This window comes from Amphiprion ocellaris, chromosome 1, assembly GCF_022539595.1.
Source record: "Amphiprion ocellaris isolate individual 3 ecotype Okinawa chromosome 1, ASM2253959v1, whole genome shotgun sequence".
NCBI classification, from domain to species: Eukaryota; Metazoa; Chordata; class Actinopteri; family Pomacentridae; genus Amphiprion; species Amphiprion ocellaris.
The window spans coordinates 32,641,327-32,656,794 of record NC_072766.1 but is presented as its reverse complement, the minus strand read 5'-3'; the positions used below and the strand labels follow the sequence as shown (position 1 = coordinate 32,656,794).

General features: G+C 38.5%; 1 protein-coding gene across 2 annotated transcripts in view; it reads right to left on the bottom strand.

Moving 5' to 3' along the window:
* The window catches only part of arnt2 (aryl-hydrocarbon receptor nuclear translocator 2), a 55,284-nt gene extending 40,603 nt beyond the window's left edge, over positions 1 to 14,681 (bottom strand). Inside the window, exons 1-3 of one of the 2 annotated variants that reach the window (XM_023289052.3) lie at positions 14,364 to 14,681; positions 2,381 to 2,492; positions 495 to 542 (exon numbers count right to left, since the gene is read on the bottom strand). In XM_023289052.3, the coding sequence (XP_023144820.1) occupies positions 495 to 542; positions 2,381 to 2,492; positions 14,364 to 14,394 (191 nt within the window). In that variant the 5' untranslated portion in view covers positions 14,395 to 14,681. The remainder of the gene's footprint in view (positions 1 to 494; positions 543 to 2,380; positions 2,493 to 14,363) is intronic. The other variant, XM_023289053.3, reaches the window with a different exon arrangement.
* Positions 14,682 to 15,468: the final 787 nt, after the last annotated feature.

The following is a 15,468-nucleotide window of genomic DNA, read 5'->3' as shown; positions in this document are numbered from 1 at the left end:
CACTTACTGTACATCCTATAGAAATACACACAACATGAGAAGGAAGAAAAGGAAAAAAGGTGAGATAAAATAAACCTGAGAGGACAGTCGATGCAGTGACAGAGGAAGATGTGTTGAATACATAACAGCAATGTGTTTTTGATGGAGAAAAATAAAATGAAGTATTCATGTCAATGTTACAACAGGGTATCTGCAGGGTTTTGAAACACACATTCCAGTGAGTGATTTTTTGATCTTTTTAGCGCTTCTTGAATTTAAAAGAGCACTTTAAAACCAACTGCATCTTTGTTCCAGTAAGCACAAACATATTTTACACCCTCAGTAAAATTTGAGAAAGTGCAGAAAAAACACAATCCAACATTTTTATATGTTTTTTGAATAATTCCAATTTAGTGTACCCACTGATACCCTGAAACAAGAACTGCATGATTTTTATTAACTAGTCTCAAAACATTTTAGACAGGAGTGGTGGTGTCTGTTTCCAGTGTTCTCACCTTGAAAATTTGCTCGGTCCCTCTCCATCTTCGTCATCAAAGTCCATTCTAAGAAACAGAAAAGAAACACAGTTACTACTTCTATTACAGTGGGAACTGGTATCACTCACTTGTGACTAAATTCAATGTATTTCCTGTATTTCATGTATATCCATTCATTATCTATACACCACTTTATCCTCTGTAGGGTCACGGGGGGCTGGAGTCTATCCCAGCTGACTTAGGCTGAAGGCAGGGGACACCTGGACAGGTTGCCAGTCCATCACTTGGCCACGCAGAGAGAATGACAACAAGGCACACTCATGGTTACATTTACGGACAATTTAGAATCACCAATGAATCTTAACATGACTTTGGACTTTGGAAGGAAGCCGGGGAACCCGGTAAGAGCTCACACAGACACAGGGAAAAATGCAGTCTCCACACAGAAAGACCCCAGGCCCAGATTTGAAGCCAGGACCTTGGAGCTATGCCTAAAAGCACTGTTTTTGGCAGTACAATGCCATAGCTATTGATGTAAGAACTGAAGTGATTTTGGTTATTATCAAGAAAACCATGGAAAATGGCTAGATATCAACTCTTAAATAAAACTCTTATGAGCTATTTTTGTTGTCATTATATTTGTCCAAACAAATGTACCTTCAGTTGTACCAGGCATTAAAATGAACAAGAAATAGAAGAAAACAAGGGTCTAATAATTTTTTCCATGACCGTATGTATATCTACAATAATAACTTTAAAAAGCAGCAGACAGCAGACACTGGTTTGTTGTGACAGTTCTTATTCTTAGATGGCTCTGCTGCTATAACAGGAAGTAACTAAGCTGTGCCTGCTGACATATAAACCAATGAATCATTTATCTTTCCAGATAAATGTGTTTATCTTGCTAGATTCTTTCATCGTAACATGTCACCACAGGCGCAAATGACAAGCCTTTTCATTGCTCAACTAACGGGACCAAATCACCATGGCACAAAATTTGAAATCACATTAATTCACATTAATATTTTAACTTGTGAATTATATGCTGTGCATATGTTTTAACTTTAATATTTTTTTCCAACTTACGCTATCATTCAAACATTTGGAGTCACCTAGACAATTTCATGCTTTCCATGAAAACTCACACTTTTATTCATGTGCTAACATAATTGCACAAGTTGGTGCTCTGTTAGGTTTGTGGGTTGTCTGCGTGTTAACATGCTACTGTAACAGTCATTTCCTGTAAAGGATCACTAAAGTATTATTCTATTCTATAAAAAGCATGGAACCATGAAGTCACTCTCTTCTAGAACTGCTGACCCCATATGAGCCTGTTAGCCTTAGTTACTCAGGTAACTTATCTGTTCCAAAGCTAAAGCTTAAACCTAACAATGACTAAGCTGTTGTCACCAAGGTCCCTCGGCTTTGAAGCAACCTGCCTAGAGACAAGGTTTGCAGAATTAGTGTCTTTGATTAAATCACTTAAAACACTTTTAAAAAATAAATAATTTCCTTATTTATGTTATTTGTTTACTTTACCCTTGTTTTTATGGTTTTATCCTCTATTTTCTTTTATTTCTACTTATTCTTTTTTTAAAATTTGATATAGTATTTGTGGTGCTTTTATCATTTTATTTGTATCCAATAGTGTTTGTTGTGTACACACACACACACACACACACACACACACACACACACACACACACACAGTATGTATAATGTAATGTAAAAATATTGTAATTAATAATGTAATTATTGTGAACAATGACCCAAACAAAAGCTTTCTGGGACTGTTATGTAAGATTTTTTTTTTTTACTTTTGTATAAAAATGTTTTGAATAAAGTTTTGAAAATGGATTTGCCATGGTTGTTGAACATTGCAGGTCAGTAGTTAAGATACTCACCCTCCTGATCTTCTTTTGCCCCCACGGCCTTGTACACCTCCTCCCATCCTCACCTGACCAGACCCAACTGCTCCTGGCATTGCTACTGCCCCTGGCAACTCACTGGCCATTTCTGGAAGACACATCAACAAACAGTGGGTGAGCACTAGCATCATAGCATCAGTCACACAAGAAAACCATTTGACAGTGTCAAGAAAGGATGGGCAATCTAAAGATCTTATATTGTGGACAATTCTTATTTTGCAAATGATCTGCTTTTCAGAGGAATTGTACAGATCATGTCATTAAAGGCCCTACATGTTCAGTATTTTACTTTTTGAAAGTTCAGTCGCTTCTAACCAGCTAGGCCTGTCCCATCTCATGTTTCCCTGCTTGCAGGCTGGCCAGATCGCTGTTGTGGTGTTTTTCCATGTCACTGAGATGCCTCTCCAGTGAGTCTCCCAACCTGCAAATACATTTGCGGCGGTCACCCTTGCTCTGCCCTCCTATGGGCTGGAGAGTCTCTCTAACCAGAACCTGCAGCAGGTGGGGAACTGGGTCAAGTGCCACTACGCCAAGTTTGCAAAGGCTTGAGAGCAGAAGAAGGATGCCATAAAGTCGATGCATGATGAGGTAGTAGCCTGTAGTTGCCATCTGCAGAAGAGGCTCACTGGATAGGCAGCTCAGTGAACAACAGCAGTTTATTTCGTAAAGATTAGGAGTGAAGAATAGCAGACCAACACCATGAAAGAAGAATTACAGCAGCAGAGATACCAAACTCCATTTCACCATGTGAAAACTCCTAGAATAAAATCAAAACAAACAAGATGTGGAGATTGATGAGTTGGACCTTCAGCCATGAGTTAAGGTGACACTTCTTGTATTAATGTAACCAAATGCACCATTAATTATCTGATCACATTTGTTCAACTAAGTCTGCATGATGAATAGTGATTTCAACAAGGTTTATTACTCCGCCAAGGAACACGGCGGAGTTATGTGACGATCGGTTACTTTGTCTGTCTGTACGTTTGCAACATTACTCAAAAGCAGAATAATGAATGAAATTGGATGAAATTTTCAAGGAAGGTCAGGAATGACACAAGGACCAAGTAATTAGATTTTGGCAGTGATGCAGCGCATAGTCTGGATCCCCAGATTTGTTAAGGATTTCCTTATCACTGCGAGATAGCGGCACGGCGTCACTGTAACTATGACAAGTGAACACTACATCGGCTGCCTGCTGACGATCACATGATTGTGATCCTACTACCGCTGCAGACTTATTGGGACTTATCCATTGGAAATGATACAAGGAACAATTGATTAAGTTGTGAGGATGTTTTTCGAGTCCCATCAATTCCTGCCACCTGCTACACATTTAGGTCACGCGATTCGGTTCTGTACATAACGTACACACGCATAACACACAACTATGCTCAGCGCAAGGTCATTTTGTTTGAGGGTACATCTATATTAAATGGCCACATTCTACGTTGCCGTGATTTCTGATCATCAATAATTAATAAACAAATGCTGCATTTCTACAAACAAAATAAATAAATGTTGCATTTCTGACAATGCCATATGGGGGAATGAACAGCCTTGGCAGAGTACTGCACTCTCTGAGTGCTTTTCTTGTTTAGTTATTGAATGAACTTAAAATTCTAAAAACAATCTGGCCTTCTTATTGGACTTGCAAACTGGAAGAACCATCTGGTCCTTTTTTACTCTGTTCTCAGCAACAGATTTTATAGGACAAAGTCAGAGACTATTATGCCAGAAACATTCTTCGCACATGTGAGTGGAGGGTTGTAAAACTGTATTTGTGTTTGTGTGTATTCTGTAAATGTGTGCAAAATCTGTAAATGTGTAGTCTGATTTGTGAATGTGTACAGGCATTTGCAAACATGTATTCAAATGTGTAGAAGTGTACTGTGATGTGTGAATGCCAAGGCAGCAGACTAAGTTTTAACATGGTTTGCTTTGGAGCATGTCATATTTCTTTTAGGTGCACACAAGATTGTTTACCAAGACTTTTGGCCTCACAGTAACAATTCTAACCATTGTGTTTCAGAGTTGTTATGAAGTGGATACCTTTAGGCACCATAACCTGTGGGAGGTCACCCCTGTTTATTTTGACAAACATAAATGACTCAGAAAAAACACCATGTAACAACTGCCTACTTCAGCTGCTGACCCACAGAAGAATAGCAGAAAATGGCTGAGACTGCAAATGCACAATTGCTGTGGCATCAAATAAGATGAAATAATACTGAGTGATGACAGAAAACAATCCGAGTTAGCAAGTTAGCAAATAAAAGTAAACACTATTAGCAGAATGCAACACTGTTAAAGTGCAGAAAGGACATTAAAACACAAAACAGGCAGGAAAATAAGCATGAACAAATGTCACTATTACGGTACTCAGCATGCACAACATCATAAAACTAAAACGGAACACAAAATTGCAGTACAACTGCTATGAACAACCATTTTTTCCATTGATTAATCAACTGTTTTACTTTTCTGAATGATTATTGCTCAAAAAAAATAATTACCATTTCATTTCAGGTCACTTTGTTTTGATGAACGGTTATTGTAAAATGTAGCACAGCACCAAATTCAAACACAGTTGACATTAAAATGCAAAACTGTATAGTTAAAATGGAAATTACAACATGATAAAAAATAAATAAAAAAGAGGGTTTATTATTTGAAAATTATGATATTTAATATTATCAGTAGTGCAACTCCAAAAATATCCAAGTTTCTATTAAGCCCCTTAAAAAAGTGAAAAAGTTTGGTGTGTATCTTAAACAACATGCATTATGGACACGGTGGACATTTTACAAAACACTGATCACATCCTTTTCTCCTATTGTGCACCTGTTCCTAAACTTTGGTATGAAAATATATGTACAAATTAATTGAACAGCAGTTGTCTTTACCTGGTATTTTGAGTTTGCAAAATCAGGCTTTTAGTGGTGCAGAGCAGCAGTTTGGTGAACATTTAATCTCAATAAGCCATGTTTCTGTCACTATTTTATACTTGCTCCATTGTCTGGCAACAAAAACTGAAACTATGCAAACGAGAATAGCATTATTAGGAATACGGCTGCATTAAAATACAGTATATGTGAGCACAGAGAGAAGACTACAGATGTAAAGTGCCTCCTGTGTGTTTTTCTTCAGCTATACGTGTGTGCTCTGCTGCATTGGTCTGCAATCCAAATTCTGCAGTTTGGAAACCACCTTTATGCTGTGATCATTTATCTCCATACTCTCAAAGCCTTGGGTCTTTGTAAACTTTTACCCTGCTGTCAAACCCTGCTGCTACCACCGCTGTCTTGTCAACTGTAGCACTCACTGCAGTTGACCAACGGGTTTAGCTAAAAACGATCGGCATCATTATTGAACAACTATTCTTTGATACTGAAGAAGATCGACAGTCTCTATGCATTTTCAGCACTGATGTCATTTAATATGTTGAATAATCATGGCAGCCCTGAAGTGCAGCGATTCAATGTTATAGCCTACCACAAACAATAGAAGCAGCTGTGAGTCAAAGCCTTGAGAACAGCAACACATTGTTAGGAGCAGGTAGCAGGGGCTCACAGAGCCCAGAGAAGAGCCCACAGAGATGAGCACAGCTGTCAATCATTGATCTGTAATGTAACACAGAATATAAAATATGACCAAAACTGGTGCACTCTAGAGCCCTGAACATGTAAAGAAAATCTATTAGCTTCTACACAAACATGGAAATTAACTCCCCTGAGGCCACAGGCTCATGCTAGGAGGCTGCATACTGCTCAATCTGCAATTTCACAACTACCACAACGTTTCCAAGATCTGTACAGCAGTCAGTCGAGACACACCTACATACACTATGCTGTGGCTATACTGTAGTTATCAGCCAAATACCAATTTCTATCTTTGATGATTTTTTAGAAATACACACACATGTTCATGCACACAATTCCTTTTAAAAGCTTTTATTCAATATCCATGTGAATGATGATTATTCATGCTGGTTGTCCAAATTAATCTCAAGTTACTTTGCTGTGTGTCATTACGGCTGAGAGGGATTATACTGCATGCAAATGAACTGTCCATTTTCCTTTCATATTTACCTCCCTTTATTAAAGTAATATTTTCTTTCTTGCTCATCCACAAGTAAGTTCTTTTTGCCTTGCTGTTTGCCTATCTATCTTTCCGCTCCATTCACTCACTCACTTATTTAGTCAGATGCAATGGATAGACCAAACAAACCCTCTGATATGCCTCAGTGCACCAAGTAACATAGTTAATATTTGATACCGTGTGCATTCCCCTTAGGCATCTTTGCCTCCATAAAAACACACATATTCACAGTGCAGTGAAGGGCCTTCCACGGAGTAGTACTCCATGATGCATACAAGTGGGTGTTGCATAGCTCTAAACTAGTGTAATCAAATGAAGACCATTACGACTGCAGTTGTGTATGTTTATTTTTCCCGTGCTCCGTGCACTTTCTCTTTGTGCCAATCTAATATGCAAATAGAGCTGCGCCATACCACCAATGAGACTGAACGCCAGGATATCGGGTCAGCATGGGATTGGTCGGGCTACCAACATGATATAAGGTGGAAGGATGACGTCATCTCCGGGTCAGACGGTCAGAGGGCATGCCATCCAACCTTGATTGATTCATCTGACAATCAGTGCACTTATTTAGCTTGGAAGGAACAGTGTGCACATACTCTGACACACATACATACACTACTGTTAACTTTTCACTAAAAGTCTAAACAGGAATAGATACTTACAATAGACAAGCCATTGTGAAGGTCAGCATTCAAAATGTAACGCCTGCGTCATAAAAAATGGCTTTTAAAGACAGTACCCATGGTCATCACTTGCAACATATCATGATAAAATTAAGCCAACATCCTACCTAAAGTAATTTTAGGTCTAATTTTATTCTTTACGTACTTGCTTCCACTGGGTCAAATCACCCAACGGCACAATGTATCTGTTCACTGCTATGTGGATGACACACAGATATATCTTTCGGTGAGACCAGTGGGATGAAAGCTGCAAGTTTGACATAGTGTCAGTCGATTCGACAAAAACTAAAGCCCCACTCAAAGTTAGCAGTCATCACAAAAGTGGCTTTTAACTTTCTGCTTCAGACTCTGTGTCTGTTCACATAAAAGTGGACGTATAACGTGTCATCTGACTCTTCTGCACAAAATGAAGCAATTGTGTTCAGCTGCTTCAGTCAACACATTGCTTTAATGGACAACAATGAGGAATATAAAATTTATGACAGTAAAAAGCTGCTACTGGAAATGATCTAAGACAGGAATGCTGGTAGAAAACTGTTAAATGTGCGTAATATTTTTTTATTGATCAGTGCAACCACTTATTAGACATCAGAGCTGTTAAACTTTAAACTTCATATATTTAAATGACGCAGCGACCTGGGTTGTACTCCAGCTCACAGCCCTTTGCTGCAGGTCTTCCCCCAATTCTTCTCCCTACTTTCCTGTCTGCCTCTCTACTAACTTCTCTAATAAAGCCAACAAAAGGCCAAAAAAAAACTTTAAAAAAAAATTCACCAGGTTTGCAGAAAAAACATTTTTCCTCAGCTGACAATCTGTATTGCTCATAAATAATTATCAGGAAACGATTTGTTACAAGACACTTCTTATAGTCTATTTAAATCTCTGAACTCTGAGCATAAGCTGTGCCAGACCAGATTAGATCTCAAGTATCAGTATCAGCTAACCCACTAATCTCCCTCCATAGTACAGCCCTCTGGTGACCCAAGAAGCCTAGCCTTTGATCCCCACATTAAAAGAGTTCTCCAGTCCTGTTTCTTTCATATTCGAACCATCTCCAGGATAAAATCATTTCTTTTACACCCAGATCTTGAAAAAGTAAATCATGCATCCGTTTTCTCAGGTCTGCATGGAATACTGTAACTCCCTCCTCTCTGGTATAAACCACAAGTCTTTGTCTCCCCTTCAACAAAGTGTTGTCAAAATGCTATTACTCGTGATATACAACCAATTAAATAGTTCTGTGGGCAAGATGTTTCTGAAATTGACTTATTTCACTGATAATGAATTAAAAATTCTTGATGGCAACTATCAGATTTCAGGTATTGTGACATCCCCACACCAAGAGCAACATTTGCATAAATTTTGCACTGGATTTCTGGCAACCTGGCAAATTTCAAGTTTTCACTCATTTGTAACTCTATCTTTCTATGTGATCTTCACCACCTCCTAAGGAGAGTATCTGTTTCTTTAGCTGCCAAATGCTTCACTGCATTCATCAGTCAGTGACTAGTATCACTTGGGCAGCCCATTCTGTATTACGCAGTGTTTCCTCTAGGATTTTTTCCAGCAGCGGCAGCAGGCTCTCTGGGAGCCGTAGCAGTGCAAATAAATGGCACTGACTGCAGATTTTACTTTTACAACCTATTTATTGAATGGCTAGTTGAAAATAGCTTTTTAAAGGTTGAATGTAAAAAAAATAAAAAAATAAATAAATAAATAAATAAATAAATAAATAAATAAATTTGAACAAGTTCATCGGAAAAGAGTGAGCAAGTACCAGACAAAGTGCAGGACTCTGCTGTGAAGGTGGAGACATGCGTTGGGTGGGGAATTTGCAACAGTCAAAAAAAAAAAGACAGAAGTTTGAAGGAGCGGCGGTTAGGATTTAGGAATGGTGGCCCGCCACTCATTATGAGCATGAGCATAAACCAAAACAATAACTTTAAAGAACAAATAGATAAACAACAAACTGAAACTCCCTCTAAAGCTCTGCTGAGTGAAACAGATTTTTTTTCTGATAATGCTCTTTCAGTTCACCTTTTCCTTTCAAAATGTCATTTAATACATACATCCATTATCTCTACACGGCTTAATTTTTGTAGGATTGCGGGGGGCTAGAGTCCAACCCAGCTGACTTAAGGTTAAGGCAGGGGACACACTGGACAGATCACCAGTCTATCACAGGGCTACACATAGAGACGAAAAAGCACGCTCACATTCACACCTATGGACAATTTAGAATCACCAATTACGCATGTTTTTGGACTGTGGGAGGAAGCTGGAGTACCTGGTGAAAACCCACGCAATAGCAGGGACAACATGCAAACTCCAGAGAAAGATCCCAGGTCCAGGCCCATTTAATACATTATGATTGTAAAAGTACTATTTAAAGCTGGTTTATTATCACACAAAAGAAAAAAAGGAAAAGCTTCCTATTATTGGATAAGCTGAAAAACTCTGCATTTCATTACATGCATATACGCTACTGTTCAAAGGTCTAGGGTCACCCAGACAATTTCATGTTTTCCATGAAAACTCACACTTTTATTTATGTACTAACATAATTGCACAAGCGTTTGCTAATCATCAGTGAGCCTTTCAACACCATTAGCTAACACAATGTAGCATTAGAACACAGGAGTGATGGTTGCTGGAAATGTTCCTCTGTACCCCTATGGAGATATTCCATTAAAAATCAGCCATTTCTAGCTAGAATAGTCATTTACCGCATTAACAACGCTTACTGTATTTCTAATTAATTCAATGTTATCTTCATTGAAAAAAAAAAGCTTTTCTTTCAAAAATAAGGACATTTCTAATTGACCTCAAACTTTTGAACGGTAGTGTATATACTATGTATATGGTCATACTGATGACTACTTTGTGTCTTAGACACACAATTACAATCATTCAGTCAGAAGTCTGGTTTTAACTCAGTCACATATTCATTCTCAGACTGCCAAAAACTAAAAAGCCCTGCGGTGAAACGCATTAATGAGCCTGTTGAAAGAACAGCCAGAAGAAATGTTTCAGATTCTCTTCTTCTTGATCACTGATCTCCCTCAATCGGGATTGTTTCTATTCTCTCTTTTCCTTGTCACGCTTCATTTGTTCCCTCCACTGTCTTTTCCCCAACCTTGAAGTTCATTATAGAGCCTCAGGACATTTATTAATAATAATTAATATGCACACTTGAAAAAAACTTTTAAAATTAGTAGGTTCGGTTACTATTATTAAGTAGTTTGTTTAAATCCGTTTTACCATTTTCAGTTTAATTTGACTGAAATAATTTCCTTGTAATCATGGTGCTGACTAACTTGGGTCTAAAGAAAATGTCTCCAACTGGTACTACTATTTGGGTAATACAGTCAGAATCATAGCATTGATAAGCCCCAGATCCAGAATAACCATTCGCTCTCTGAAGCATCTAAAATACCTGTGCACATACACTATAATGAGTCCCTGCTCCTAATATATAAGTCTCTGTCTGAAATGTATGTTGTCTCTACCAACAGCACGTAACTAGTCATCAGTAGAGTTTACACATACTGAATAAATGCAACCACAAATCTACTTTCAATTCTCTCTTCCTCCTAGTAAACAGAAATCATTACACAGGCCACATTGAGCATTGGTGCTCTAAGTTATAAATGTAAATCCCATTAAAAAAAGAACAATACCCAGGCCAGTAAGTATGACCAGTATGGATAACCATATGTAATGACACCCATTTGTAGTCATCATTAATTATTTCTCCACTAAAAACCCACACCGATGGCTCAAAGCAGTTGCACTTTTTGTGATTCACATAATACTAAAATTAAAAATCACCATAGGCTAATTTCTGTTTTGGTTTTACATCACAAATAGCTCAAAATCAGTTGGTTGAAAACAATTGACATCATGAAGGCAAACAGCATCACACGGTAAACGAGGCCATTCAACAGTTCTACAACATGATTAGTGACGTGTTGCTTCAGTCTTGACAAAATAAGCTTCTATGAAAATTTCAACTTTCTGCTTTCTGTGGTTATCATGGTTAAAATTTCTAGCACTATACTGTATATATATGCATAGCAAACACTTTTAGCTTATCACAGATATACAACAATATTGCCATGTGTTGGGCAATAAAGTAACATTAAAGGTAAGTACAGAAATGTCACAGGTATGTTTTGAGGTCTCTCACTAAGATCTCACTGTGTTTCCAAGTATTTTTTTCGAAATCTGAATTTTCCAGAGTGTAAACATGTTTTATGCATTTTTGCAACTTACAGAAAGAAGTCGACAGCTCCAATGCACAGTCAAAGATTTATTCTTGATTAGTCAGGTCACTACTTTTCAAAAGAATTACTTGATTGTTTAGTTTGGAAACATATCAAAAATAGTGGCAAATGCCTATCAATTTCATGGAGGCGCATGAGACATGTTTGAATGTCGTGTTTTATCTGATTAATGATCAATTTACTGTGAAATAGATCAGAAAAGCAGCTCACTCACAACTAACAAGCTGGAGTCAATGAATAAATGATTTGCATAATTGATCAATATCATTCAGTATCAATGTAACTGTGTGTTAATTTCCAAAGTGCATTTTGAATCAAGAAGGATCTGATCAAAGAACAAATAAACAAAGCTAAGGATGTAATCATGCATTGGCTGCTACATCTCAGTCATTTTAGCTTTGTGTTCTGCACTTTGATGCATTTAATCTATGCCCCTGAATTATCTTTGTCCTCACAAAGCACGGAACCCTCATTAGATCATCTCACTTGTCATGTTTCACATGCTCTTACACCAATTGGATCTGGGCGACAGCCAGTTAGAGATAATCCTGCAGTGACACAGCATTCCCACATCGCTGTGTATCTGGTCTGAGGTCAATGTACCTGATCTACTGTCATGCCAGGGGACAACTGCAAAGCTGATCACAGATCAGTCAGTTAATTTTGTTCTCCTCTGGCTACAGCAGCAACAGCAGTCACATGACTTAATTCTAACTCACTGTCATAACTGGGTAGAGGAGCTGCACGTAGCTCTCACTGCATGCTTCCAACAGACATCTGAATGGTCATTAAATCACAACAAGCACAGCATGTAAAGGATTGCAGTTAAAGGGATAGGTTTGACCCTGACCAGGAGAGTTTTGTTTTGCTTCCAAGCAAGATTTAAGACTCATCTGCAACGACTGACAGATTTTCATTCTTTGAACGAAAGAAACAGGAAGGAATGTTTTTGTGTTCTCCCGATGCCCTTCTACTGTTTGAGAGGACTGTGTTTTCATCTATTTGTTTTTTATTCTAACAGCACTTCATATCAACACTCTGTATGCAGCTAAAGTACTAATAACCAGACAATTCTTTATTTATAATCCCTTTTCATTTACATTGTCAATGAAGTGGCACAGAGCGTGAGGCAGAATATGGCTGACCTGTTTTCATATGCAGATCTCAGAAGCTTAGAGTCTCTGCCTTCCACACAAGAATAATTACTTTAGCACCATTTGTAAGTAATCATTTACATGAGCAGATTCAGTCTCAGCAAGCAAATGCGGTGGAATCATGCCAGACTCCATTTAAACATTAAGTCATTTATATTCTCTGCTTGAGCAGAAGCAAGCATACCATAGGGCTGATATTTGGCACTTTGGTATCATAATTTTTAATTACAGATTTTTGCGAAATAAATAAAACATGCTTCTTCGGCTCTAATTTCGACTGCTCTCTCTCTCCGCAGTAACTCTGCGGCCTCAAGCAAGTGATTGACTGTTAAATACCATGATTAAGAAGCCAGACAATCAAAGCTATTGATTACAGACTGGGATTAACATGAAAATTTGCAGAAAGAAGGTTTGAAGGTGAGGTAGCAGACACCAATGAATGTTTAAAAAACACTGCAGTCTTCCATAAGCATGTCTAGTGTTCCTCAGGATCAGCTGTGCCTCTTAGCGTGCAGCTAACTCTAACTGGAGTAACGTCAAGATTTTTCTAAAGTCAGCTGAACTTTAACAATCATGTCTCTCTAGCGGACATCTCCACAAATCAGGACATGAGCTGCTTTCACATGGCACAGGAGAGCATCTTAGCATCATGTGCCGTTCAAATGTCATCACTCCTATTTCTACAGTACATATTCAATCATAACAATCATTTTTTGTAAAGAGGTCTGGTTATATAAATTCAGCAACAGCAATCCTTATTACTGTGGTAATCTAGTTATGAATGACAGGTTTCCCGCAATCAAATGTTGTCAAGAAAAAACTTTTAATGTGCATCGGTTTTAGATATCGACTACCAATAATCAACACTGACATCAGTCCCTAGAAACACGTCAGTCGATCACTAACATCAAATTCTTGTACACCAGCCAACACGTGAACTACTGAGGACCACGTATCTGGAATAAAGTTAACTTTTTTTACAGTGTGTCCTGGACTGAGTCAACATCATGAACATGCTGTCTGTAACTTTAAATATTCTTTACATTCGTGCTACTGCTTTTCATAGTGGCCAGTTGTAGAATTGCACAATGGCTCTAAAGGGATCGTGACATATTTCATTATGTTTACTCCAGTATGTCAAGTCAAATGGAACGCATACATCTTAGATTGGTATATTATCATACAGGCTACGGTTTGGCATTTTCATCTGTCTGTTAACAAATGAGGGCGAACATATCTAAAGCCTTCCTGTGCAATAAAGAATCAACAGGCGAAGAAGAGACAGATCCACATCGAAACGACTGTCCATGCCTGACAACAGATGGACACAGAGGCCAATGCATGAAGGGCAGAGATGTACGGCAACGATATGCAAAATAACCTTTTGTATCACCGGGTGGGGAAAGCTAAGGGTGATAGAAACGAACATTAAGCTAGCTTTACCGAGACGAACAGGAGCGAAAACACGACAACAAACGGGCACAAAAAATACTGTCACATAGCAGCACATTCGTTTTCGTGTTAGGATGCCTATGTTGACCGCAAAACTGTGAAGAATAGCAGCGGTGTGGAGGTCGGCACAGTGGGGGAAGGGGATGGATGCTGGAGCCAGGCTTCGGCGGCCTGTCGCCGCTTCAGCCCTCTTCAGTCTGAACAAAACCCAGCCCAGCGGTGTACAACGGTTACAAATAACATTAGGAAACGGTGCGTCTCCACCGACACGGTGACTTACCGGACGGGTTGACCGCAGCGGGAGTTGCCATCTTCCTTTACGGAGAGAAATAACAAAACGGCGGCGATGGAGATGACGCACAATACGGCTGAGAGCCCCGTGAGAGAGCGTCGAAACTCCGCGGGATTGGCACGCGACGCTCGGTTTAACCCCCAATCTCACATCCGTTCACGGGCAGAAAAAAATACTGTAGATTCACGCGACTGCTGATACAGTTTCTGTAGAGAACGCGTACATAGATATATTATGTATCTTTAATGAAAAAAATCGCAGACTTAATAACATGCAATATGTCTGAATGGTAACACCGCGAGATTTTCGGCTTGCTTGAATAAATTAATGTTCCACAGAGAGACTGGTGTGGTGATGACTGTTGTGTATGGCGCTTTGAATGTCATGTTCCATGTGGTTCTAAGGGTGCTGGCCTTGTTTGGGTGAAGATGTTTTCACGTTCTAACTATCTTCGATGTCCACTCAGACATTATTGCACTTCATAATGCACAATTCCTCTCTGTTACTATTACAGTGTGATTTTTTTTTAGGACTGGTGAATTAAGATAAGTAGTGCTTTGAGGTTGTAACAGGTTGACGTGGATTGTTTTTTTCAGTTTCACTGCTGTAAAGGCTAATCATATATTCAGTATGCAAACACGTCCCAGCAATATGGACAGAAACTAGCCATCAAACAAGGTCTACTGGACACAAAGTGCCATTTCTTTCAGGCCATTAAAGGATAATTATGGTCAAATTGTAAAGTACTTTAGTAAATATTACTTTACACCAGTGGGCTTTAATGTTATCAGAATAACTGAACAATGTTCATGTAAAAAGCTTAAAACCTTTACATACATCTATACATCTTTAGTAAATTTTATGTATTCAAATTATCCATCAATAAAGCAGTACCTGCACATTACAAACCCTTCATATGGAGTGACAACAGGACAGTATATGTGAGATTGATTCAAAATAATTTACACTCTGTGTATGGCAATAATAGGACATGTCACCTAAAGGATTCAAATACAAATACAGACACTACACTGGGGTTCACTTTGGATTCACAGATGGTATGTGATAGGATCAAGTCATTGTTGGTTTGGAT